The 26,665-nt window shown below is 33.1% G+C and overlaps 1 protein-coding gene and 1 pseudogene across 1 annotated transcript; one reads left to right on the forward strand and one right to left on the reverse strand.

The window, feature by feature from the left end:
* Positions 1–239: 239 nt before the first annotated feature.
* Positions 240–1,275, reverse strand: LOC148627884 (uncharacterized; annotated as a pseudogene).
* A 6,171-nt stretch (positions 1,276–7,446) lies between these two features.
* Positions 7,447–13,529, forward strand: LOC148627885 (uncharacterized). Its single transcript, XM_088540792.1, has 5 exons — positions 7,447–7,478; positions 7,703–7,812; positions 8,434–8,547; positions 9,236–9,274; positions 12,717–13,529. Exons 1-5 carry the CDS (start codon positions 7,447–7,449, stop codon positions 12,947–12,949), a joined length of 528 nt encoding a protein of 175 aa, XP_088396918.1. The 3' UTR covers positions 12,950–13,529.
* Positions 13,530–26,665: the final 13,136 nt, after the last annotated feature.

Raw genomic sequence — 26,665 nt, forward strand, 5'->3', positions numbered from 1 at the left:
TAGAATAATCGAAATTATCCACCGAGTCGTGGATTTTTTCTGCCAATTTTGAAGAAATTTTGTTAGCCTTTGATTCAGCTGTCATTCTTCTTGGAGGTCCAAGAACTCTTACCAGATCTGCCATCTTTCTTCTGGTTATCCTGTTTAATCTTGTTGACCTCTGACTTGAAGTCCCCTTTCTTATAGGTGAACTCCTGATTCGAGCCTGAATAACGTCCTGAAGGCACACTTGTTTGTCCTTACGGTTTAGAAATTGAAGAAAATGGAAACTTAGCACATGATGCTGCTGACTCTTCACGACCGTCATATTTCATCTCCCTTGTAGAAAACTCTGGTACAGGATCACTTAGATGACCTTTACACTCTTTCCTTTTCTCCAGATGCGTTTCTAAAGCTTAGACAAAAAAGTCCTCCATCTGTTAAAGGAAGATACTGACATAGTACTAACATCCTAAATTAAAGCTAATCCACTATAATCTTGGCTTGCCACCTTACGGCGAATAAAGCCCCAGTGCGACCCGCTTGGTCAAGAGTTTTTGTTGACTTTGTAAACAGGTTCTTGACAGTTTAACCTACAGTTTCTTTTTCAATGTCCTTATCAAGTGTGGAATCTATACGAGTGGAAAGCTGTGCTTGGTATCTCAACTTTTCAATTTGTCGGAGTGGTTGAATGAACAATTGACGGTGATTGCCCCAAGATTTAACAGCCTTTTGACCATGATTTTGTTTGAGCATGGGTTCAAGAATAGAATCCAAAGTAGGAACCTTAAAAAATACTACCGAACTATCATGTATAGGGAAAAAGTTCTTGTACTCCTCCCTGTAAGTAGTTATGCGACCCGGGTCGTGCTACACAAGAGTTTCAAGAATGTTCTCTTGCGCTTGGTCTAATATCAACTCTACCCTTCTCTTAGGTTTTACGATATCTTTCTAAAAGATCTGCGACAAAACATAACTTCTGGTCTGATTTCTTACAGACTGTTTATCATTTAACCCATACACACCTACACAGATTTCTGCAAAATCTGCATTTTGTGAATTTGTACAAAAATATGCTTAAAAAAACCTTTTAACTGTACTATTTGAAACAGTACTTGAATTGTCATTTACATGTATATCATCAGTGTCTCCCTTAACTGGAATATTTCCATGCACACCTCCATTATGTTAACTTTCATCATATTCAGACCTTATGTTCTAACTTTCAGTAACCGTAATCTTACCTGGTGTCAAAGTCTTTGTTACGACATAATTCAGGGGAATCTTAATCTTCATCTACTTTGGGATTTAACTCTATAATTTATGTTCTTTGTTGTGTTTGTCTGTTTTCCATATGAAGTCTTTGTTCCTGAATTACATTCTTTGATTGCCGCTAGAATCTTGATTCCCTCGAGTACTCTTTCAGTTCTTCTGTGTTGTACGATTGCTCTCTTTCTTCTTTCCTTTACTATAGATAGAATGTTTTTTGCACTTAATGCTTTTTAGCCATAGGCCATGTGAGTAATTGCCATCACTTGGCGTCCGTCGTCGTTAACAATTTTTCAAACATCTTCTCCTCTGAAACTACTGAATAGATTTGCATGAAACTTATAACGATTGTTCCTTAGAGTATCCTGCACAAAATGACCGTTTGGACTTATGATCGGTTGAAAAATATGACTGCCGTTACTAAAAATAGAACATAGGGGGGTCAGACAGCAGATTTTTGCATTTTCTCTCCAAAACCGTTAGGTTTAGCCAAATTCTGACATTAGGTAAAATATTCAGCATGATGAAATCTATCTATGGTCAAATTTTGGTGAAAATATGTTGACCCATGTTGACCTTTTTTGGACGTTTTTTGCTGTTTTTGATATTATTACTTTCAAAAATCCTCTCCTCTGAAACTACTATACAAAATTCAATGAAAGTTAGCATTTTAGTATTTTTTTTAGGGTATTACTAACGCTTTAATCCAGTAAATAAACGCAATATTCGTGACTGCAGTTACGAACATTCAAATTAGTTTTAACTTAGCTCAGTATTTTTGTCGCTGAATACATGAGAAAAAAAGCATTGTCCTTAAATAATTCATGTCTTAGTACTCGTAATACTGTATACTAAACTAAACTACTGAAGGCACAATTCAATTGCTAAATCTAGAAATCAGCTGTTCATAAAAAAATCGGATACGAAAGAAATATGAATTGTAATTGTTGTCAGTAACTGGAATGAAAACAATTGAAATAATTCTTTCAAATTAAAAAGAAAACTTGATTACCTCGAGTTTGAAATCTAAATTAATTTATTACTTTATTAAATATCGCTGCACAAAAGTGAGGCCGGTGATTAGTACAGTAGATTCCTTTTTCTATAATATGGTTATTAGGTTACCAAAATGTTTTGTATTGTTGAGAGGCCAGGGTGAAATTTTAAATGAAAAGGCGGGTTAAAATTATTCTGGAAATGTAAAGGCAGGACAGTCGATAAGGGAAACAAATAAGATGAATAAGAAGCGTCTCTTGTTGTGCTTGACTGTTTTTATATATTTTAAACGCCAAACAAACAGGCTTGACTAACATTTTCTCAAAATAAAATGATAGGGTAAAATAATTCATCTTAGCGTGTACACACCCCTAAATCAACAAATTGTTGACCCGTACTATAATGTCAGCCGATTTCTAGATAGATTGCCACAGAAACGTCTGTTGTGTGAAGAACATCTAATTCTTATTGGATTGTATTGGGTTCTGTACGTATCGACGATATTTGATGACATTTCACATGTACACACTTTTAGAGGAATTGACCCCAATAATTGGAGCAGATACAAATATAAAATACTTTAAAAAAATGTTTCATGGTTTGAAATTCATTCTTAGATATATTAGAGATCCAATATTTCCTGACAACCCAGTACTGATGATAGCAGATTTTTTTTAACAACATATTTTCCTTTGATTTTACTTGACCTATTTATTTCACAACTTTGAAGTATTTTTTGTGAAATGTAATAAAATTTGAGTATTTTTAAAAGATATATTTGACACCTACTTCTATTCACGTTGCGGAGACTATGTTTACATGAATTGCGAGATGATGCGAACGAAGCGTATGGTAAAGTGAAATGGACTTAAAACAACTGAAAAGGACTATCATCTTTATTTAAATAAGAAATAAATACAGAATATGTTCATGGATTTCGATAATAAGCCTTCTCACAGAATAACTTAAAAGATTTTTCTATAAAAAGGAGCGATCAATTTGCAAATTTTACACTTTTAACATCGTTGGGAACTTTTCAGACCCTTCTATACTTAGAAGCATTTGCTGGCTCTCACAACAAATTTATATTATACAACGTCTCAGAATGTGACGACTGTGTACTAAGTTACAACCCTAGTTTAATCTTACGAGGAGGAATGACCCGGCCAGCGAAAGCTATATTTTATGGAGCAGTGTAGCGAATAGAGTCGTCACATTCTGAGACGTTGTATAATATTGATTTGTTGTGACATGCATCATTAATTTGATCCTCTATCCTACATCATGATACCTAGATGAACTTTCCCGTACTACCATACATCGTGTACTAAGTTACAACCCTAGATTAAAGTGTCATAGTTTTCCTGTCCTCTTTTGTTTCGTCTACCCCGACTTGACTTTTTATGAGCTACTCGGCGGATGTTTTTAGAAAAGCAGAGGACGCTAACCCTACCGGTGCACCTGGTCCATGCACCCAGTTTTTAGTGGAGTCCGAGTTGCTCATTTACTTTTGTTTCTTTGTATGTATTATTTCAGTTTCTTTATGTTCTTTATTGTGTTTGTCTGTTTTTCCATGTCTGGACTTTGTTCCTGGATTACATTCTTTTGATTTCCGCTAGAATCTTGGTTCCCTTGATTACTCTTTCACATCAAATGTATGGTATTAATAATGGAATATGAGGTATACGAAATTAATCTTACTTTTCAGACAATGCTTTTGTTATGTCTAACGATACAAGAAGTAACAAAACCACACTAAAAACTCAGAGGCTTAGCATGCCTGATATTAATTAAAAATGCTGCAACCTTATCAATGTATAATTGTCGACTCTTCGCCACATATCGTAAAAAATTAATAAGTTTGTGCCTTATATTACAAAATTTGATAATTCCATTTGATGAATAGAACAATAATGTATCGGTACGCTGACGACTATAAGTATTTTTAAAAAAAGTAATTTTAAAGTTATAATTAAGTCTAGGAATAACTAATGACGATCATTCATCAATAACTAGAACTGCAGGTATTTGACGACAGGATTGTAAAGATGCATATTATAGATCAATTCAGCAAATACAGGAAAAAAAAACTGTTTAAATGAAACCTTTAGACCTGGAATGGTGTTTTTCATGGTTTATCAGTATACGATTTTAACTGCAATCTTTGAACCATTAGCTGTAAGCTAGTTAGGCATTATTTGTGTGATCCTTTTGTATGTTCCGAATAACAAGGTTGCTGTTTTTATAAGATGATGTTTATCGTTTCAGAATAGTTATCAGAAATGAGAAACACCTACTTATATATTGGATGTATTATTTTACTGCTTCTTTACAGTGTCTTAACAATTTTATCAGGTAAGACAGTTCATGAATCATGTTACAACAATTTGGGTAAAGTGTATAAACTCAGGAAAACAGGGTGAAATAGCACAAATTCAATTTAGAAAGTGTGTTTTGCAATCAATTCATCAACTAAAGTTAGAACATGTAGAGAGGCAGAAAAAAATGTTTCAAATTTCGACTTTCACGTAATACTTTTATCTTTGTAATGTATAACTTATACATCTGAGTTTATAAGACCTATACTGCTACCACACTCTCAAAAAAAAAAAAAAAAGAAATACTGTAAAACCAGAAATACGTTCTAAACTTTTTTGGTTTCTCTACTAAAGACGCTACATATCTGGATCTGCGAAATGTACCACCAAGCCAATTCGAAACGGAAAGATCTTATGGAAACTCTTAATGCTAAATTATTATCAGAATATAATAGTACCACGACTGTTGATCTCTCAAAATTTCATATTCAGTGGAAACTTCGACTAAAAAAATAATAGGAAAATACGGAAGATGTAAAAATGCTAGTATTTTTTTTTATCGTAAACATATTTATCCGGAGGTGGCATTCAAGTAGAAATTAATTGTGCCCCGTTACTTGCTGATCTATTCCATCATTCTTATGAAGCAAAAGAAGGAACATCGTTTAGCCAGATTCTTTGATCTCAATCTCCACTTTTTAGATATATTCTGTTTATACAATCCTTCTTTCGGAGAATTTGTACGATGCATTTTTCACAATGAATTTGAGATAAAGGACACTACAGAGACATATCTTGCTTGACCTACTGTTAAAGATCAATTTTGACTGCAGCATCCTTTATGCACATGTGTAAGGAGTTTTCATATCAAGACTCATACGTTATGCCAAAGCTTGCCGTTACTATAATATTGAAGTCATCACTACAAAATATTTCTTGTCATCATCATGAACTCGTGGAACGGTACGGTATATCTATCTGCGCTATCAAATATTTTCACTGTTTCTAGAAAGAAGAGGACGCTTATCCTACTGTGCACCTGGGCAATGCTCCCAATTTTTTTTAGAATTATGGTTGTTCATTCACTTTTGTTTCCGTAGATGCATTTGTGTTATTTTAGTTACTTCATTTTTGTTGTAGTGTGTGTCTGTTTCCCTGTCTGACCTTTATCCTTGGACTATATTCCTTTGATATCCCCTGGAATTCTGGGACCCTTGGTTACTATTTGTTAGTATATGTTAAATAGTAAACGTGGGAACTGAAACTTTACTCGGATTTCGAACATCATAATTTAGTACGCTTATCTATATTATTTTTTTTTCCTTCTTTTTTAAATATTTTTTGTTAATATTTCTTTAATGTTTAGCCAGCCATTACAAGAACGAATGTAAAATTATGCAATTACTTATTTGGGCTTTTCCAATTAAAGTGGACTATCGATGTCAATAAAAACGCATCTAAATTAGTAATGTATTGTTTACATTGCACTTAAATGGGATTCAAAACAGTGATAGTCCTTTTTATATGGCATCTATATCGGTTATCTCGGTACCAATTGGCAATTCCATGAAAAAAAATTTCGCGAGGTTCTAATTTTGTTGTATTTGCAAGGTTTGAGGCTTCGCAAAAATAAAGCTGGCATTCGTGAAATTACCTGCTATTCCCTACTTGCGGAGCTCGGGATGCAGCCATATTTTATCCTGTTTTAGCTGAGTTACTTCCCGTAAGAGCAGGTATAATTTCGAAGTCTCTCTAATCGATGTTCGGATTCGGGTGCAGAAAAAAGAGGTAACTCGAATGAAAATGGAATCCCAAGCAGACAAACACAACGGTGTTTCTAAACTTTACAGGGTGTTTCATTTTGTTGGTAGGTTACATGAGGATGATTTTCATTTGTATCCCGGTAAAGAAAATTTGTGGCAGGGTCAGTAGAACGAGAAATTCCCTTTTGACTTTCGAGATTTTCTAAAGTATCGTCGATATCAGATGGAAAACCTTACGTGTTCCGAATAGATGCCTGTTCCAAAGGGAGATAAATGTTGACAAAATGTTGGTCCGCAAGTCGGGAATACGGTAGTAAATCGTTCATTATTCATTTAAACACCAACCCAGATAAGACACAATTATATTTCAAAGTAAAACATTAAATTCAAACATGTACATTGTAACTGTATTATCATCAAGTTCAAACATAAAAAATGACTAAATAACTCTCCAAAACCATCTAGTGCTGTTGACGATATGTTACTCCTTGAAACACGTGTACAGCAAACAGAAATTTGCAATATTTTACCTAAATCAGAAACTCATACAAATTCTATGTTGTTGTTCATGACGATACTCAAAGGAGTATACATTTAAATAACACTTGGTATATAATTATAACCCTGGATTTTTTTTACAGAATGTCCAAGTTCTCAATGGTCGTCGATGGGAGGCATATGTTACAGGTTCTTTAGAGAGCAAGTATCTTGGGATACTGCGGTGCAAGCCTGTGAAACCCTAAACACACATCTCGCATTTCCAAAGACCAGTTCAGAAACAAATAACATTTACTCCATACTTACTCAGTAGGTATAAACTATATATATATATGTGTCGTCATACACTTAACTATATGTACCTCAACTGTTTTCGAATAAGTTTTGTTATTATTTAAAAAAAAAATTATTGGTAGGAGAATAACATAAAGTCATCATCCACTGTCAACACATTTCTCAATAATTTGATTGAGTTCCTATGACGTCATACATATATTATTGCACCAATACGGTATTTTGTGGTCGATTTTGGTTTAACAAACCCTTTCAATTTAGCGGCAGTATTTTTGTGAAAACTCAAAATTCCCTTTTCGACTTTTTTATATAGAATGCAGGGGACGGCTATGTATTTTAAGAACTTTAATGGGCTTAAAAAGTAAACGGCTATATCATAAATCAATGGGAAGATAAATCAATGTAGTTTTTGAATTTAAGAATTTTCTTTGTTTCCTCCTATAATTTATGCAAACCAGCTGAAAACGTATAACGAGTACAGGGCAATTAAGAACTTTGCAAACATGTTCCTATGCTAGGGCGACCAATTATAACACTATGCTGTTAAAATTACATATAAAACCATACTTTGGCTATGATTTGAAGAAACTTAGAAAGGAGCTTATGGGTTGGTATAGACGATAAAGTGATAGAGGGACAGTACGTTTGTCGTGATGGTACGATAATATCCTCAACTCACCAAGGCTGGAAATCAGGTAAACTTAAGTAATGTATCCAATTTTAAACCACATTTCATTACAATTCAAATACACGTCCGTCTACCAAAAAAAAACCATATTTACTAACCATTAATAACAAGACACAAGCAAAAACCAAAATGATAATAAAATAAAAAAAAGAAGAGAAAACCAACGGAGACTAAAAGTAATTTTTTGGCTTCATTTAAACATTCGCAGTTTATATTTATATTTTCCTTCTTCGACATGAAGATAAAGTCATTCGTCAGATCATCATGAAACGTACTTATCCGCAAACTATAGTTATTGACTTGACGACACGGAAGATGTTCTTTTTGTCCAATTTTTGTTTTCTCTCGGTCTACTTATCTATTCTTTGCTTGCTTTTCTTAGTAATTACTCTTTGTAAAACGTAACAAAATTACATTAATTTTGTATTAAAAGCTTTGTTATTCATAACATTGAAAAATATCATTAACTTCATATAACATATAATAGAGATGTTTTTTCCTTGCTTGAATGGCCTTTTCTAGTGTCTGAGTGTCTTTTTTTTGTCAATTGTCCATTAATTTTTAAAGAAGTTTAAAATGAGAATGCAGGAAAACGCAAATTTAAAGTTAATGATATGTTTTCTAATAGAATCACCAGATTCTTTTACGGAGGCCGAAGATTGCATAGAAATGTGGTTAAATGAAGGATGGAACGATGCTGAGTGTTATTGGCCCAAAAGCTATATCTGTCAGGTACCAGCAAGTAAGTATTGAACATATTAGATTTGGTGCTAACTCTTAACAATTTACAAGCAGACAAACAATCAATTAACAACAACAACAAAAAACAATGAAAAAAAAGCAAAACATTGATGAAATATTTGTTTGTTTTGAAATTCCAACTTAATCCGCTTGGCAATTGTGTAACAAATTTCCTCAATACTAAAATACAATACGCCTCTAGATCAGCATTTATCAAATATCATTCTTTAATCTTTTGTCATTAAGTTGTTCTATTTAAAGCGTCCATCTGATATTCGGCAATCATTACTGAATATCAAACATTTTCAAATAATACCTTGTAGCATCTTAAAAGAAATGTTCGTTCTTCTGATCCAAGTCGGCATTCTTTATATTTCACTTTGTTTGCTGTTGTCTATCAATTTTCGTCGGCACTCAAACACTGTATATACAAAACCTGTCAATTCAAATAACAATATATCACTAGTTCGTAGTACAATAACTATTAAGTGACGTCAGTTTTTACATACATTTTGTTTTGCTTCCTACGCGTATGCTTGATTATAATTCAGAGCTAGCTGGTCTAAAAGAAATAAAGATAAAAGTCATCATAAATTATGATGCTTTTATTTCTGCATAGACGGATTGACAAAATTCAACTGAAAGTGAAAGTGCGTTTCTGTCCAATTAACTATTTATATCTTACACAGTAACCACTACGACACTAAAGACGACAACCGTTGTTACAGGTTTGTATTGTTTAAATAATAAACACTTCATATTGAAAGTTCTGTGGTTTGGAATCACAACTGTATATACTATTCTTGCCGATTCTTCTTTTTACGGTCTAAAACTCGCCATTTTTTTGTTGTTGTACTTCATGTAATGATAAATATTGAAATTATGTTCAACGATTTAATTTATTCGATCTTTATATAACTGCGTATTTTACCACAATTATATTGCCACACAATTCCCTTATTAAATGGTCAATTCGAACTACACAAAATGAAATATTTGATATAATGCAGGTACTGGTGTCAACTGGAGAGTAAGGAGTGAGAATGTATAAATATAAATATAAAAGCAACTAACATTTACAAAATTGTAAAGGAGTATATTCGTTCTGGAAAATCTGAAAAGATTTTATAGCATTTTTTGGAGCTAAAACGTGAAGTAACCAAGTCAAAAAATAAATAAATAAATAAATAAATAAATAAGAGCTGTTACAACATTCACGTGCCAACATGACACCGCAAGGAAAAGTTTCTACGCATTTTTTAAATATTAAAATCGTTCGAGATTAGGAGGTTTTCAATGTTGTCACAATAATTAAACTTAATATTGTGTCATAATTTGTTGTCATATAATAGGATGTTATGGTTGGAATATTTGAGTGCAGGTCTGTTTAAAACCAGGCAGGGGGTAATTAATCATATTGCAAATCGAAAAAAAACTTTTCAAATATATTTGTTTCGATCTAAAACACAACGCATGATGCGTCCATTTCCTTGGATCTGCTCAATGTTGTGAAATTGTTTTAATTGGATATAGTGTTTACATTGTCAAAAAATACGTTTAAAATTTGGTTGCGTTCTACAGAATGGTACGGGAAATTATGCAAACACAGTTTAAGTGTAATTTCATTTTCATTTGAAAATATGGTCACTTCATGTAATAATAAATATACCATAACGCAAAATTTGTGTTAAAAACAGTTTCTATTTTTAGGTAAAGTAATGCATGAATCTTTAAACGTTAGTTGCTGCCTGATTTGAAGGCAGAGCTTTACTTCAGGTGTTGAAGAGTAATCAAGGGAACCAAGGTTATAGCGGTAATCAAAAAAATGTAATCCAGGGACAGAGACCAGAATGGAAAACAGACATACACAACAATGAACATAAAGTAACTAAAATCATACATACAAAGTAACAAAAGCAAATGAGCAACTTTGACTCCACTAATAATTGGGAGCATTGACCAGGTGCACCGGTAGGGTAAGAGTCCTTTGCTTTTCAAGAAACACCCGCCGAGTTGCTCATAAAAAGTCAAGTCCGGGGTAGACACACGAGGAAAGGAAAACTATGACCCGTTGAATTAAATCAGTTTTCATGGTGCAGGTTGATACACCATAACGATCCACGAGTTCATGATGACTACCATAAAACTTCTGTAGTAATGACTTCAATCTCAAGCAACATAACCCATTTCCAGAAGCCTATTTGTTAGTTCTAGCCCGATACAATAAGTTTACGTAGTTTCGGCAAGCTCTGGCATAATGTATGAATTGTGATATGAACACTCCATACGCAGGTGATAAAGGGATGTAGCCACAGATGAAAGGAAAGCTGACAATTCTGAATGTCATGTCATCACGTTTGTCGTAAAGTTTGGTCAATAGTTTTCCTTTATCATCGATTTCTAAGTGTAGGTCAAGATATGAGACAGACTTCACAGTGTCTGTAGTATCCTTTATCTCAAGTTCTTTGGTTTGTTTGTTTGTTTGTTGGGGTTTAACGTCCGAGCAGCAATATTTCAGCTATATTCAGACGATGAACATGAAATTGAGGATAAAATGAACATGAAACGATGATGAAATAAAAAAGGGATTGGACACAAGGACAATGGGGTCGACAAATTTTGATTGCCACTGGAAATAGGGAGAGGTGGGTAGGGTCGGGCAATTTAGCCTCCTGTGGCGGAGCTCTATGGTTCCTACTCCGGGAGAATACCACAGTAGGGTTCTTTAACGTGCGAGGAACGTGGCATCTTTCCCAACACGGTGCACCACTATGGTTTGCGGTCAGGTTTTCCGTATTGTAGCCTGAAAACTCCAGCATGTAACACGCCAGGGGTACCCCATTCCACCACCTAGCGCACACATCCCAGTTGCTCTGTGGGCAGAGCGCACTAGCCCCCGGCTAGTGTTCTGAGCACTATTTAGTCGCCTTTTACGACAAGCTTAGCGCTGCTGCAGGCCTATTCTTTTCACACCCGGACCTGCATGGGGCTCAAGTTCTTTGGGGTAGATGCGATGAATCAAATCCCAGAAATTAGGATTGTTTAAAGATAATACGTCATCTATATAGCGGAAAGTGAGATAAAAGGATCTAGCCAAGCGATATTTTTTCTTTCTGATCAGCTATAAAGTCAGCCTCATAAGAGTGAAGGAATAGGTCAGCAAGGACAGAGCACAATTTGTTCCCATTGGAATGCAGACCGTTTGTTGAAAAAAAAACGTCCACCACACTGGACAAATATGTTATTGATTAAAAATTCCAGCATTTTGTAAACATCTTCCTCTGTATATTTGGAAGATGATTTGGAATTATTTCTTACAAAGTATGAGTAATCTCTACCAAGAACTATATATTTGTATCTAGGTGTACCATATATTTTTTTGGAAAACATCGATGTATAATGTTTTTAAGTCGGGATTTGAACTGAGTATGGGGAATAGATGTATATAGTGTTGAAAAATCATAGGTTTTAATGCCATTATATTCAGATGATAGCCTTGAACTGATTGTCTCCAAAAGATCTTTCATCAAAATCTTTTTCCAGGATCCACATTGAATCAATACCACCACGGGAGTAACAAGTGTTGTGGAAGGACTGCAGACAGAACCTCTTTGACAATTGTGAGTATAGAAGTTAAAAGTTTTAAAAGAGGTTTGGTGGTACATTTAGCAGATCCAGCTATGAAACGTTGTTTGTATGGATTCTTGTGGAGTTTGAGAATCCAGTACATAGACGGTAAATCACAATCATCGTCCTTGGTAGAGAGACCAAAAGAGGATATCACAGATTTATGGTTTTTCACAATCACTTCTTTGGAGAGTGTGGTAGCAGTATAGGTCTTATCACTGCTACATGTATTATTTTCTACGTCTACCTCTTTTCTGCGTCTACCTCTAGAAGCATGCGCTCAAAATCCCCTGCAGAAGAAAAAAAAATCCAATCAAGTGTTTCCCAAATTTGACAGAATTTTCACACTTCAGTTTCAGCTTGCTGTAAAATTTCTGTGTTATATGTAGGTAAACTGTAACCAAAAAGATTCAATTCACAACGTTAGCATACATTTTACTCTGTATTATGCAATAATCATATTGATTTATTTATTATTGGGGTGGAACTTGATATTAACCGAACATATTCATTTAAAACTACTTTTTTGTCATCACATCATAGATCCTACTTCAAGTGGTGAGAAATATTGTATGAGTTCAGTTGTTTGTGTTGGAGGTTTCCTGCTGACCAAGCCACAAATCACTACAACAGCTCAATGTGCTGCCAGATGTCTGCAAAATTCTGGGTGTTGTGCATTTTTCTATGACCTTACACACATTTTGTGTGAACTACTGATTAAAACTGATTCTGCGTTTCGATTTGTACATGGGCTTATGCGGTTTGATAAATGTTGATAGAAATTTATTGGAATAGAATCAGTTAGTAAGAAAACTGTTTATTCTGAAATAATTATACAGTGGATTTCACTTTTACTAAATAGACGTGCTTAGACTTGAGGACGCCATAGAGAAAACGTGTTCTGGTTGTATTCATACTTAATTCTTCTTCGATTTAAAGATCAACGACATCACAATACGAGTTGTATGAAAAACTATGATATGATATAATCTTTAACTTGAAAAAAAGTTTGAAAACTGGTATTGTGGCTCGCATATTGTACTCCTGACGTTTTATTTAGAATATGAAATTGTGAGCAAAAGAGATATATGCGAACTAATATGTTGAGAAATGTCTTCATAAACCTCTTATACATTGTTTAAATTTGGAAATCCTCTCGAGAGACTGGGGTAATTCAACGAAGCAAAGTTCGTGTTCTAAAACTGTTGTCCTTTGATCAACTACTTCAAACAATATTTCAATAAATAAACACATATCATTATTTAATGTTCTATTCCAATGAAAAACAATACATCCGCAATATCAAAAGCTTACCCAAAACAAGATGCAATATCCTGATCAAATATCTAGTCACTTCACATCACCACAAGGAGAAAATGAGTCAGGCTTCGCACATAGACAAACAAAAAAGACAGGTAAAATAAAGCAAGATATCATTTAAAAACTGCACATCGTAAAAAAATGTTTTGCCTCCGAACTTTGAATGGAATCATTAACATACATGTACATATATATTCTTTCAAATCATCTCCACAGCTGCCATTTGAATTCTAGTACATATAAAATATTATTTACTTAATATCACGTAGTTTAAAAAAAATAATAATAGCGTTTGTTTTATGATGATTGTTTGCTACCCTAATCTTGTTATTATTTATTGGTAATAAAAATTAGTTGCAAATATACATTTCAAAGATATACATTGCTTTTCTTATGACAATACTACTCAGAAACAAGAACAGATTTGGTGTAACGCAATAAATGCACCAGTGAAGTAAAAAAGTACAAAAGCTTTTTTGTCAGTAATCTCCAGAAGGTTTTCAATAGGTGTAAACAAACCTTAAAGAAAGCTTTGAAAGTCCCTCCAACAAAAGTAATAAAATCCACGGTAACAGAACGATGACACTTCTTCAAAATAAACCAAAAAAATAAAATGACGACACAAAGACACGTTATTTTATACCACTCCTGACTGTGGACAGCAATTTGACAATAAGCAATATAGAAAAAAATAAATACTTGGCCCAATACATGTAAGAGTATTGAAAAAAATATCATGCGAATTACTCAATGGTATAGCAGTTAACTATATGTACAGGTACATACTGTAACAAATAATATGGAGTCAACAATGAAACGGTTTCTATAACAAAAATATAATATAATAAAAAGAAAGGTTAAATGTTAACTATCATTCTTTCTAAGCACCTAAATGTTTTAGAAATGAAAAACCATTGTTGCCTTTAAATGTGAATGAGAGTTTATTGAGCAAAATAAACCAATTTTATACAATCGCTTTTAATTTTTAAGGTAGAGTATTTAGGTTACATATATTGAAAGACCACATAATATGGTCTGAATATTCTACTTTTTCTAGATATACCGTCCAGGGTCTTTAGTGCATCTCGTTTATTGTTCGTTACTGTGATGAAGAAATCCACATAAAAAATTATCCTTTCAGCTCATCTTACAACAATCTCATCTGGTGGCCACATTATTTAATCGGTAAAAAAATCAAATCATCTAGGGACACCCTCCTAGAATAATAACTGCCGTATTATTTATTTATCCAATTTGTTCATAAGCATAGCATTGGTTATGCCTTGACTGACCTTTAATTGTACGTATGATATCAACGTTGGTAAACATGATATTTTTAGTATAAAAAGACAATGAAATTTTAACTAATGTGTTTCAGACAAAATGTTTGAATCCTCAGTATGTGACAGTAAAATATTCTACCGATATTAACAAATACTTGCAAAATGTAAGTACATATATATATTTAAGGGGTAATCAAGGGAACCAAGGCTATAGCGGTAATCAAAAGATTGTAATCCAGGGACAGAGACCAGAAATAGAAAACAGACACACATAACGAAGAACATAAAGTGACTAAAATCCTACATACAAAGTAATAAAAGCAAATGAGCAACTCGGACTCCACTAAAACTGGGAGCATGGATCAGGTGCACCGGTAGGGTAAGCGTCCTCTGCTTTTCTAGAAACACCCGTCGAGCTGCTCATAAAAAGTCAAGTCCGGGGTAAACAAACGAAGAAAGGAAACTATGACCCGTTGAATAAATCAGTTTTCATGGTGCAAATGGATACACCATAACGATCCACGAGTTCACGACGACGACCATAAAACATTTTTAGTGAAGATAATCTGTATCAACATAACCCAGAGGAAGCACAAATGTCAGAAATCTAGCATGGTACAAACAGTCCGCATAATTTCGGCAAGCCTGGCATAACGTAGGAATTGTGATATGAAAACTCCATACGCAGGTGCTGAAGGGATGTTGCCACAGATGAAAGGTTGATTACACGGAATAAGAAGTAATCGCTTTGTCTTATAGTTTTAGTTTTTCCCGTTCCATCGACCCCTAAGAGCAGTTATGATATGATGCTGACTTCATAATGCCGGTAGTATTTTCTTTATCTCAAACTCTTCGGCGTAGATGCAATGTATAAAATCCTTGTATCTAGGATTGAATAAAGACAAACGCTCTAAATATGAGGTCAAGGGATCTCTCTTAACTATGTACCTTCTTTTTGACCAACTATTAAGCCAACTTCTAAAGAGTTACGAAATATGTAAGAGAGTAGTGGAGAACAATTTTTTCCGATTGGAAATCTCACCATTTGTTGAACAACTCTAGATACATATGTTTTTAAAAAAAAAGTTTCGCATTTTGACAGCAATATATTCGGAATATTTAAGAGATGATTGAAAATAGTCATATGCAGTCTTTTTAAAATTTTACAAAGTATGGAGATCTCTACAAAGTACTGAGTATTTGTGACTGATATAGCATTGACACTGATTAACCTACTTAGAATTCTTTTCCGCTGCAAGATTAAAAAAAACCTTTCTTTTTCACCTACTCTGACAGCCACTGGGGTCTTCCTGGTATAGTCCACTAAAGCATGCATAAGATTTTTATAAGTTTTATAAGTAATAGTTCCAATTAGTGGAGCGCGGTATTTGAGATATTTAGCAAGGACTTTACGAAGATAATCGTTATTACGATGCATATAATTCCCGTAATGACAGGACCGGAAGAACCATATTAAAATGTAAAATTTTGGCAAGAACAGTAAGGTGGTTTGGCCTTGAAATCTTCAATGTTGAAATGTTGCAATAAACGTTTTGTAGTTGAAAATTATTTGTTTATCAATATGAATTTATCATAAATACAAACATGTCCTATATTGAAAATACCGAAAGTTTAATATTTTAAATTATTTTCATGCACACCTTCATGTGTGTATATATATCACCATGCTTTGAATGAAAAGAAAAACAAAATATTTAAAATTGAATAAATTTGACAACCATCTCCACAGACCTGATAACACCTTCCCAGTTAATGACATCTTCACAAACGCGGATTTTTTCTATGGGCCCTTACGCTCATCACTAACTCCTAAAAGTACACGAATTCAATCGAACGGGAACAGGTGAAATTTATAGGTAGCAGTTAACAAATATATATTTTTTTAAAATTTTAATTGTGTCATCTAAAAAAACAAGTCAAACTGTTAGTACAGCGCATGTAAACTTAAAAGTAACACCCCTCCAAAAGCATGCGCATGTGACCAAACCTTCATTTTTACGTGCTTGCATTTGTTTGGACTATTCAAAATAAATAAGTACTTTTTAAACAGATTTCCGTACATACAATATTTGGCATTTACAGAGATCCACTCAAAGAGTAATTTAATGATAGTAATCAGTATAGTGCAGTGGACTTAATTTCGCTTTGTGGAATTGTATGACGTACTGAACAGAAATTTTCACACTCTTTGAACATATACTACTAAAGAGAAAATTATACATGAATACCGGTATACAGGTTAACAGTTATCTAACGGCCACCATAAGAAAAGCAAATTTATAGGTACTGAAGCATTCACTAGTTTCTTTCTCGCAAAATTGGTCAAGTGCAAATCAAATGAACATTTTTATACTTGAAGGGTAACAAGATATTTCAGTCGAAAATTTGTCAGTTTAGAAAATAGTAACATACCATAACCTTCTATATTTTACTTCGTTTGGGGCAAGATTACTACATGATTGTAATCTTTACTACAAAACTTTTATGGTCGTTATTATGAACTCGTAGATTGTTACGGTGTATCCGTCTGCACGGTGAGAACCGATTTCTTCACCGTGTCATAGCTTTTTTTTTCTTCTATCGTCTTACCAGGATTTGACATTTTAAAAATTACTCGGCGGGTGTTTCTAGAAATGCATACAAACAAACCGTACCGTACCGGTGCAATTGTTCCCATTCTTTGGTGAAGTTGCTCATTTTCTTTTGTTCCCATCAATGTGTAATTTTGGTCATTTAAAGTTCTGTGTTGTGTTGTCATTTTTTTCTTGTCTTGTGCTCCGTGCAGGGCCGGGTGTCAAAAGAATAGGCCTGCAGCAGCGATAAGCTTGTCGTAAAAGGTGACTAAATAGTGCCCAGAAACCTAGCCAGGGTTAAGCGCTCTGGTGGAATGGGCTAACCCTGGCGTGTTACATGTTGGGGTTGTCAGGCTATAATACAGAAAACCTGACCGCAATCCATAGTGGTGCAACGTGTTTGGAAAGATGCCAAGTTCCTCACAAGTTAACGAACCCTGCTGTGGTATTCGATAGGAGTAGGAACCACCTTTGCGCTCCGCCACAGGAGGCTAAATTGCCTAACCGTACCCATCCCTCCCCTTTTTCTAGTGGCAATCAAAATTTGTCAACCCTATTATCTTTGTGTCCCATTCCATTTTCCATTTCATCATCATTTCATGTCCATTTGATCATCCATTTCATGTTCATTGTCTGAATATAGCTGAAATATTGCTGCTCGGACGTTAAACCCTAACAATCAATCAATCAGTTTTGTCTGGTCATTATCCTTGAGTGTTATTCTTTTGATTTCTGCTCCAATCTTGGTTCCTGTCTTTACTCTTATTTCAATAGGACAAAAAAGGATGGATGCTTATTTGGCTAAAAATGTGTTTTACCTTAAGGGAAAGATATGAGTTTGATTACATGTATCATAACTGTTTAAAGACGTCATCTACTAAATGCAAGAAACTGTAGGCAGTAAAACGATTTACGATATCAACTTTTTTAGTTGTTTTTGTTCTACCTTTTCATTAGTTTCGCAGAAATGTGTCTTTCGTTGATGATACATGGACAAGGGCGATGCCTAAGCTTTTTTTTTTTGGTTTCTTTTTTGTTTTGTTTTAGTATTTAGCTATTAACTAAGGTGGTAGTTAAAATCGGGTGACATTTCATTTTATAAAAGGGCAGTGTATTCTTAACTGGCATAAATAAACACTGAGGTCTCATTCCTTTTGCTAAACAGAGGGCTTCGATATTGTAGCTCCTTTACCATACTATGGTACAATTTATCGGTGCTAGATTTGGTTTCCTATTTCGATATTTTGTTTTGATTAATTCTAGTGTACACATGTTATTAATTCTGTAATCTTTAACTTCCTAAACATTTGGTTATAATTCTGCTTATAAACGGTTTCTTATTGAAAGACGTGTAGAGCATACTGAAAAATGCAAAATTAATTCATTTTTGTACTTTTTGAACGATCGAAATTTTGTTCAACTTTGCATTTTATTCTGGAGATGATTACTTTTTAGATTTAGTCGTGCTGACGTCAACTGAAGTTTGCACCATTCCTTTTGCAAACAATAAATACATTATCAAGAAGATAACAGCCAAGCATTTCTAAATACTTTCTGTAAATTCAACAAAGCCGGTCGCGTATTTTAGTTTCTTGCTAGTTTCTTGTTTCAGATTTGCTGATCGACAGATATTTCACATCTGCAACGACGAAAAAAGACGTTAAAATAGCGTCAAAAAAATCATTTTCCTTGATGCGTTCCGATTGGTATTTTTCCATGTGTAATATAGTTATTGAGTTGCTGGTCCGACAGCAAGGAACCAAAAATTTGTTTCAAAAACAGAACGGAATAAATACGGATAGCCCTATTCAGTGTTGGCGGCCATTTGTACTAGTCATTAGCACCCACCGCTAAATAAAATAATTTGTTTCTCCGTTTTAAATTTTGGTTGCCATGAGAGAATATATAAATAATTTTCGATTATACATCTTTTATTTTCGCTTTTTTAAACCATATTCTAAAACAGTCAATATAGTTTTTTTCAAAATACAATGCAGGAGTTCATTATTTCCCCCCCTACAAAATATTAAGACTAAACATTGATATTTAAAGATATCTTCTTGCATCTTTGTGAGGAGCTGGATGAAGAAATATATTAAGAAAAAGAATATATTCATTTTAAGTAATTTTAATAACTGCACGCCACGGTTGATTTCCTAGATTAGTTAGATAATACAGTATTTGATAGATTATGTAAATAAAAATTACGAGCCCTGGTTGAATAATCAAATAATAATATTGTACTACATATTTAATAATATTGTACTACATATTTTAAATGTTTAAAACAAATAATTCCTGTTAAATGATTATTCCATTAAAATGTCTAGTGTTTTCTTAATCGATAATCATTTGTACGTGAACACTTTTTATTGTATACAAAACAGTTATCAAAACATGAAATGAGTTTTAATTTTCTTATGGTAATGATTTAATCAAAGTTTGGCATGATTTAGAGCAAATGACTCGCAATTGTCCCATCATTTCCATTGCACCACAGATACTTAAGAAGTTTATAAAGTCTATATTTTTATTACATATGTTGTTTGTAAGTTACAATGCCATTGTTTATCAAATTAAGTATTGTTATTGAAATAGAGTAGGTACCATCTAATGGAAAGAGAGTTTCAGCAATTCAAATAAAAACTGTACTTATCATTGATAATGCCAAACAAATACAGGATAAAGATTTTCTAAAAAGACAAAAGTTTTACTAATTGAGAAAGAAAATTGTAAAAATACATAAATGTTAATTCAAAATAGATAAAAAAAATTAAAACAAATATATTAAAGCTAGAGAAGATACAGAAACTAGTAAGAAATATTGGATTAAAGCTTTTAAAAAAAAAATCTTTAAAACAGTTGATTCCTATTTTACACTGAAACAATGCTTGTCTTAACTATGGCATTTGTGGCTACATGTACATGTAATAGGGTCACGTTGTTTGCACTTTATTTATTTTTAAGATTCAAGATAGAGACACAAGAAAAAATGCACATAAAATAAATGTGAAATACACATTCTGATCTATATTTTGTTTTGTTTTCAAATAAGTTAAATTAATTTAAAGTCTAATAAATTGTCATCCTCCCGTCAGGGTTTTGAGTCCACCGTCGCTTCCTCAAACCCCAGGACATCACTCATTCATATTTAGCGGGCATCGTCCAGCGCCATCTAGTGAGCTATCTAAATTTAACCCGGGTCCAACATCCAAACAGATCACTAGTAGTAGAAAAACTTCGATATAACTTACAAAGTGGCTACGCATAACGTCAATTTTTCTTCGGTAAAGACTCCAAAAATAATGTACAGTTATCATTTGTACTCGTATTGAATCATTTGTGACATCTTACAATTATCAGTTACTATATCGGATCGTCAATTACTTCGTGTATTTCTTTACCTTTTTACTGTTGTAATATGTTAAATCGATTTTCATTGGTGCTTCATACCTGTAGAAATAACCAATCCGAATTGGCTGGACTATACCTGCTTAATATGAATGAGTGATGTCAGGGGTTTGAGAGAGCGAAGGTGGACTCAAAACCTAACTTGGAAGGACGACAAATTGTATTCTATATAAAAAGCAGCTTTATTTTCCCGAAATGTAAAACAATGAATACTTGCAACATTTCGTACTGAAATCAACTATACAAATAAATGGAAAATGGTTCCATTCAACATAAATACTCAATATTCAAGATAAGTACACATAATTTTACCATATATTTATCAAAATACTCTTTAAACAACGTAAATGAGGAAGAAAAAAAGCAAATAATATTGCAAGCCGAGTGTATTATAATACGGTAGACCTAATTGCTTTCCTTTTGGAGTTAGCTGGACGTAAAAAAAAGCATTAGCATTTAAACTATGGTACACCATGAAATTTGGTTCCCAACGAAAAGAAAATTCCCCATTCGTTTGTATGATATGGTTTTCAAATTCCACGAATTCAAGAATAAACAAAACAATAATTTTAATAATAGTTTCAGCTGAAGTCATGATATTGAAACTGATGTAAGCGATAAATCGATATTCTTATAATTTATTTTATAGCCGACCCATTCCATCAATCATACAATGCTGACTTGGTAATTGATCCGATCCAAAAGCAAGAATATCGTTTAGTCAGATCCCTTGACCAGCTCCTCATTTTTTGCTGTATAGATGACGTATTGTCTTTAAACAATCCTTTGGCGGACAGAAAAGGGCAATATCACAAAACACGGACTGTCCGTGCTTGCGATATAAACATGAAAACTGATATCGCTTTTTTTCCTATGGCTTGGGTAATATAAGTTTTCTTGGTTCATATCACTATCTTCTGGCAGTCTGCGTTTTGTGATATTACTCTCATAATCATTTCCTTTTCAGTAAATATCTGACAAAGGACGTAAAACGTATTCAATTGATACATAATTTATTCACATTATCGCCAGGGTTTTGTTCAGCTGGATTCAAATAAGATGCCATCAATTAAAATACAAAATGTATGATACTTACAGTTTGTACCCATCTTACTCACGTAAAGCTATGGACTCAATAGTTCCTATCTAAATATATACAGAGTGACTAAAGAGCATTTAATCAGAAAAAAAGTTGGAATTCCGTCTTGAAAACAACACAATAACATTTATATCTTAGCAACAAAAATGTCTATAGTAAGTTCTACTGTTGTTCAAATACATCGACTTCAACTGTTTTGTAAAACCAACTACATGTAGCTCATGTTACAATGTGCGTTTCTACCAACTATATTTTTTTAATAAAAAACCGAAAAGTTGCTACATAAACAAAACTTCAATTTTTAGCAACATATTGTTTTGTACACAGAAGTATATGCGTACATGAAAACAACGCTGACGTTAAAGACTGGCTGGTGTTTAAAAAATATCTCCGTTCACGTATTATTTAATATTAACAGTTTTGAACCTTACAGACAAATAATTAAGTAAAGCAATTTTTAGATAAAAATATATTTAAAAAAAACAGTTTATCGTATACGTTTCATCAAATATAAGAATATTGCATTAAGAAGAAATAAGTTCTTCAAAAACTATGAATTTCTTTCTTAAAAACTAAAAGAAGTTGAACATCCTGTAAGACAAAATGATGTAAATTGGTTATATTCCTTTGCATAGTTCTTGTCATAGTATTTAGTATTCTAAATGTTCAGTTTTTTTGTAAGAAGTCGAATGTATGAATTCTTTAACAGTCGGCAGTGGGTTGCAGTGATGTTACAATTGAATCTGTAACAGAATGTACATTTTCAATGAACATTCATCGTATACATATAAACATATTTTGTTTCATCAGGCCCTATGCCATTTTCCAGAGGATTCTGAGCATAATTTTGAACATCTTTGCTTTAAAGTCAACATTCTGAACACAAAGAAACACCTTTACAACCAATGCAATGTATACTTTTTGCCTTATTTAATTCAATTTCCGGTATTTGTTGTAAATTTGGTACTAAAAGAAAGTAAAAAAAAACGCATTTAAATGCTAACCGATCTGAATAACATTTTGTCTCCACCAACATTTAATGGCTCGTGATGTGGATGCTTTCTCAACATTCTTTATTGTTGTTTCCATCAAAACTCATGACAACGTCATATTATTCTTTAATTTGAAAAACGTTTGGAAGTTCAAATTAAGATAAATAGAATATGAAGGCAAAACGTCAATAAAGAAATGGTAAATTGCAATATACAAACCATTTATTTTGTGTACATGTAAAATGAAATAAGTAACTTCACAAGCTTAGAACAAATGTACAAAACTATAACTGAAAAAATTAGAATACATGATACGAAGAACAACAGATACACAAGCATAAACTTAAAATACAATCTGAAAAACAAAAACAGGACTAGTTTTCAACTAAATGCACATGACATGGAGTAAAACTACAAAAAATAGTAAAAATCTATACACAGATTTTACAAAATTACAAGGAAATTAATAAGCGTTTTTATCCAACGGTGGTACCGACAAATCAAAATAAAAGGAAAAAAATCAGCTCAAAAACAATTGTCCACCTAGTGGCCTCAACAGTTTGCAATGATATTCTTGTATTTGTTCTGGGTAGAATGTTTTGGCAAGGAGCTGTCAAATTCTGTTCGGGAGAGATACCATTAGGAATTTTAAGAATAACTAGCTTGAACACCGATTTCAGTCAACTTACAATGAACCTTTAGATTTAAAAAAAAATTTTGTGCTTTGTATTTGTTACTTGGTGTTTAGTTTTATTTATGACGCTAATATTTCTTACCTACAATAATGAGCAACTCTTCATTATAAATACAAGAAACCCACATTTCTTTTTACGGATATGTTCTTGAGCCATTTTTTTTGTGAAAGAGGAACTATCTTTTATTTTGCTTATATTTAAACATTATTTCCGATAAACAATTTAACAGTTATATAGAAGACATTTTTTTATTACTAAAGAAAGTTTAAATAGGTTCCAAACTTCCTTACATGTTATGGAATAAAATAAAATGTAAGGACAGAAACGGTTATTGTGTATAGTTGGGCCGGGATATCTAAGATTTTTATCATATTTCTTGACGTAGAATCGGACGCATGCACTTCCCAAAAAAATTAGATTAAAGGTATCTTTACATCGGTTTTATATATCACTTTTTTTAATGTACATGTATTGTCAACAAAAATATGACGATTAAACATCATTTCAAATCGCTGATCTACTTTTATGCTGATCAGTCCAAACAAAGTCATATATTTTTTAACAGAGAGTAAAATGGTGAATTTCAGGGAATAGGTTTGGTCTTGTTGTGATTGAATGGCCATTCCCTGATGATATTGCGAAGGTTCATCCCAGCAAATCTTTTGTTTCTGCAACAACAATGTTTTGCAAATATTAACGATAAGCGAGTACATGAAAATTAACATTTTGGTCAAAAAAGTGAATCATAAGAAAAAATCGTAACTTCTTTTCAGTTAAGCAATACTGCATTGTCTCGTTAAAAAGTACTCACATCAGCAATTGATATGAATGTATGAATAAAATTACTTAAAAAAACTATTTAGACTTTCTACGTCATATTGTCCTAGCGTATTGGACTAGTTAGTCAATAACGGTATAATTACGTAAGGTTTTCCATATTGGCTGATTTATTAGTCCTCGGCTAGAAATATTGGAATTCGGCTACCCCCCAGTCCAATTTTGCTAGCCTCGGACCAATAACTTAGCCAATATGGAAAAACCTTACGCATTAATACTATATTATTGTTTGCACCTTATTTCTACTTACCATTCGTTTATGTCCTCCCGAATCAAAGTTGTGAATCAGAATTAAAAGGTTGGAAAAATATGCACATATGCATAGAAAGTAGACCTTGAAATATGAATGGATTACGGTCAATATGCTTTCGTTAATGAATTAGACCAATTGGATTTTTATCCGCTTACATCACTGCCGAATTCATCATGTCTCAGACGTTCTAAATTTCTAAACATAAACATGATGTTGCTAACGCTCTGTCCCTATCAGGATTATAATTTTTTTTCGTTAATATGAACTTTTTCCCTTTGTTATTGTGGACGAATACTTCTCTATCAAGATATTCAAGTATACTCGTCAGAACATTTGATTATGACAATATCATTTGAAATATCTCAATTCGTCCTCGCTCGTCAAACTATTCCACATGATATTGCCAGTATGGAAATGGAGATTAACTACTATTCTGCATGTCTCAACATAATTCGAAACGGTGCGGATGTTGGTTCTGATTTTATCTAACATCAATTTATTAGGTTATTATGATTTACTTCCTTGAGCGCAAAAGCACAAGTGCGTAAAAATGTGCTCTCGGTATTAAGTCTATTGCATATTGGTGCGTTTAAATTTAAAGATACCTTCAAGGATTGTCGAATTTTGTATGGAATGATCAGAGGGACAAACTGCTCATTCAAATTAAACATTAAAATGGTAGTTGCACAATTACATTATCTCATAATCATTATTACAAAGCTTAATGAAATAAAACCATGACAATTTACGGTTTTTGAGGATATAAAATGTCTATTAATCCATACAATCTTTCTGAGTCAAAAGTCAAAATATCTCCTATGCTACTACAAACCCCAAAATACGATCAGATCAAAAATCATAATTGTAGGAACATACTGCCGTTACCTAATGTTCATTTACTGTAAATGTCTTGAAATACATCGGATGGTTTCAGTAAATTAAGGGGACAATTTAGAAAGGACCCTAAAAAACTTCACTAATGAATAGACATATTTCACGCACTTGGTAAATCGGTGTTTGTATTATATTCACCACTACCAATCAATTACCATTATCTTATTATGCACCACACTTTTAATTATTCTATCAAATCATATTATGATTCACATGTATATCATTTTGTTCAATCTTTGTTTTGTACAAACGTAAAGAAAAATTAAAAATAAATATAGTTGTGTACCCGTAACCATGCACTGAAAGAAAAAAACAATCAAAGAACGAACAAGAGATAGTCATGGTGTATCCATCTGCACCATGAAAACTGATTTATTCAACGGGTCATAGTTTTCCTTTCCTCGTTTGTCTACCCCGAACTTTTTATGAGCAACTCGGCGGGTGTTTCTAGAAAAGCAGAGGACGCTTACCCTACCAGTGCACCTGGTTCATGCTCCCAGTTTTTAGTGGAGTCCAAGTTGCTCATTTGCATTTGTTACTTTGTAGGTATGATTTTAGTTACTTTGTGTTCTTTGTTGTGTATGTCTGTTTTCCATGTCTGGTCTCTAATTATCGCTACAACTTTGGTCCCCTTGATTACTCTTTTATACAACACAACGAAATTAACAAGTACGCATAAAAACCACAGTACGTTTCATACCTAACGATTGTGATGATATGAAGTGCCCCGCATTGAGGACATTTTCCTCTCCTTGCAAGCCAACCATCGTGTTTCCATTAAATGTCATGTAAAGTAAAAGAGAAATAGCATTTCCTTGAGTGTCTATAACATTGATCTAATTTTAACATGAGATCCAACTGTTAAATTCTACTTTCTTTCAAAATGATTAAGTCATATTGGAGTGTCACCATATCTTGATATTGACATTAAATCTTCTTCCAAAAATTTCATATTTTGTCATCGAAATTATAAGGAGATAACATGAGAAATCAATTTGAAAATTCTGTTATTGAGTAAACATTAAGTCATCTATTACAAATGATTAAGTTGTGTTGCAAGATTTTAGTAACTGCGTGTGACCTTTGTTTACAACAATTTTAAATCACTAGGGAA

The sequence above is a fragment of the Perna viridis genome, chromosome 1, assembly GCF_037379345.1.
Source record: "Perna viridis isolate PV_CMFRI_1.1 ecotype Kerala chromosome 1, ASM3737934v1, whole genome shotgun sequence".
Lineage (NCBI taxonomy): Eukaryota > Metazoa > Mollusca > Bivalvia > Mytilida > Mytilidae > Perna > Perna viridis.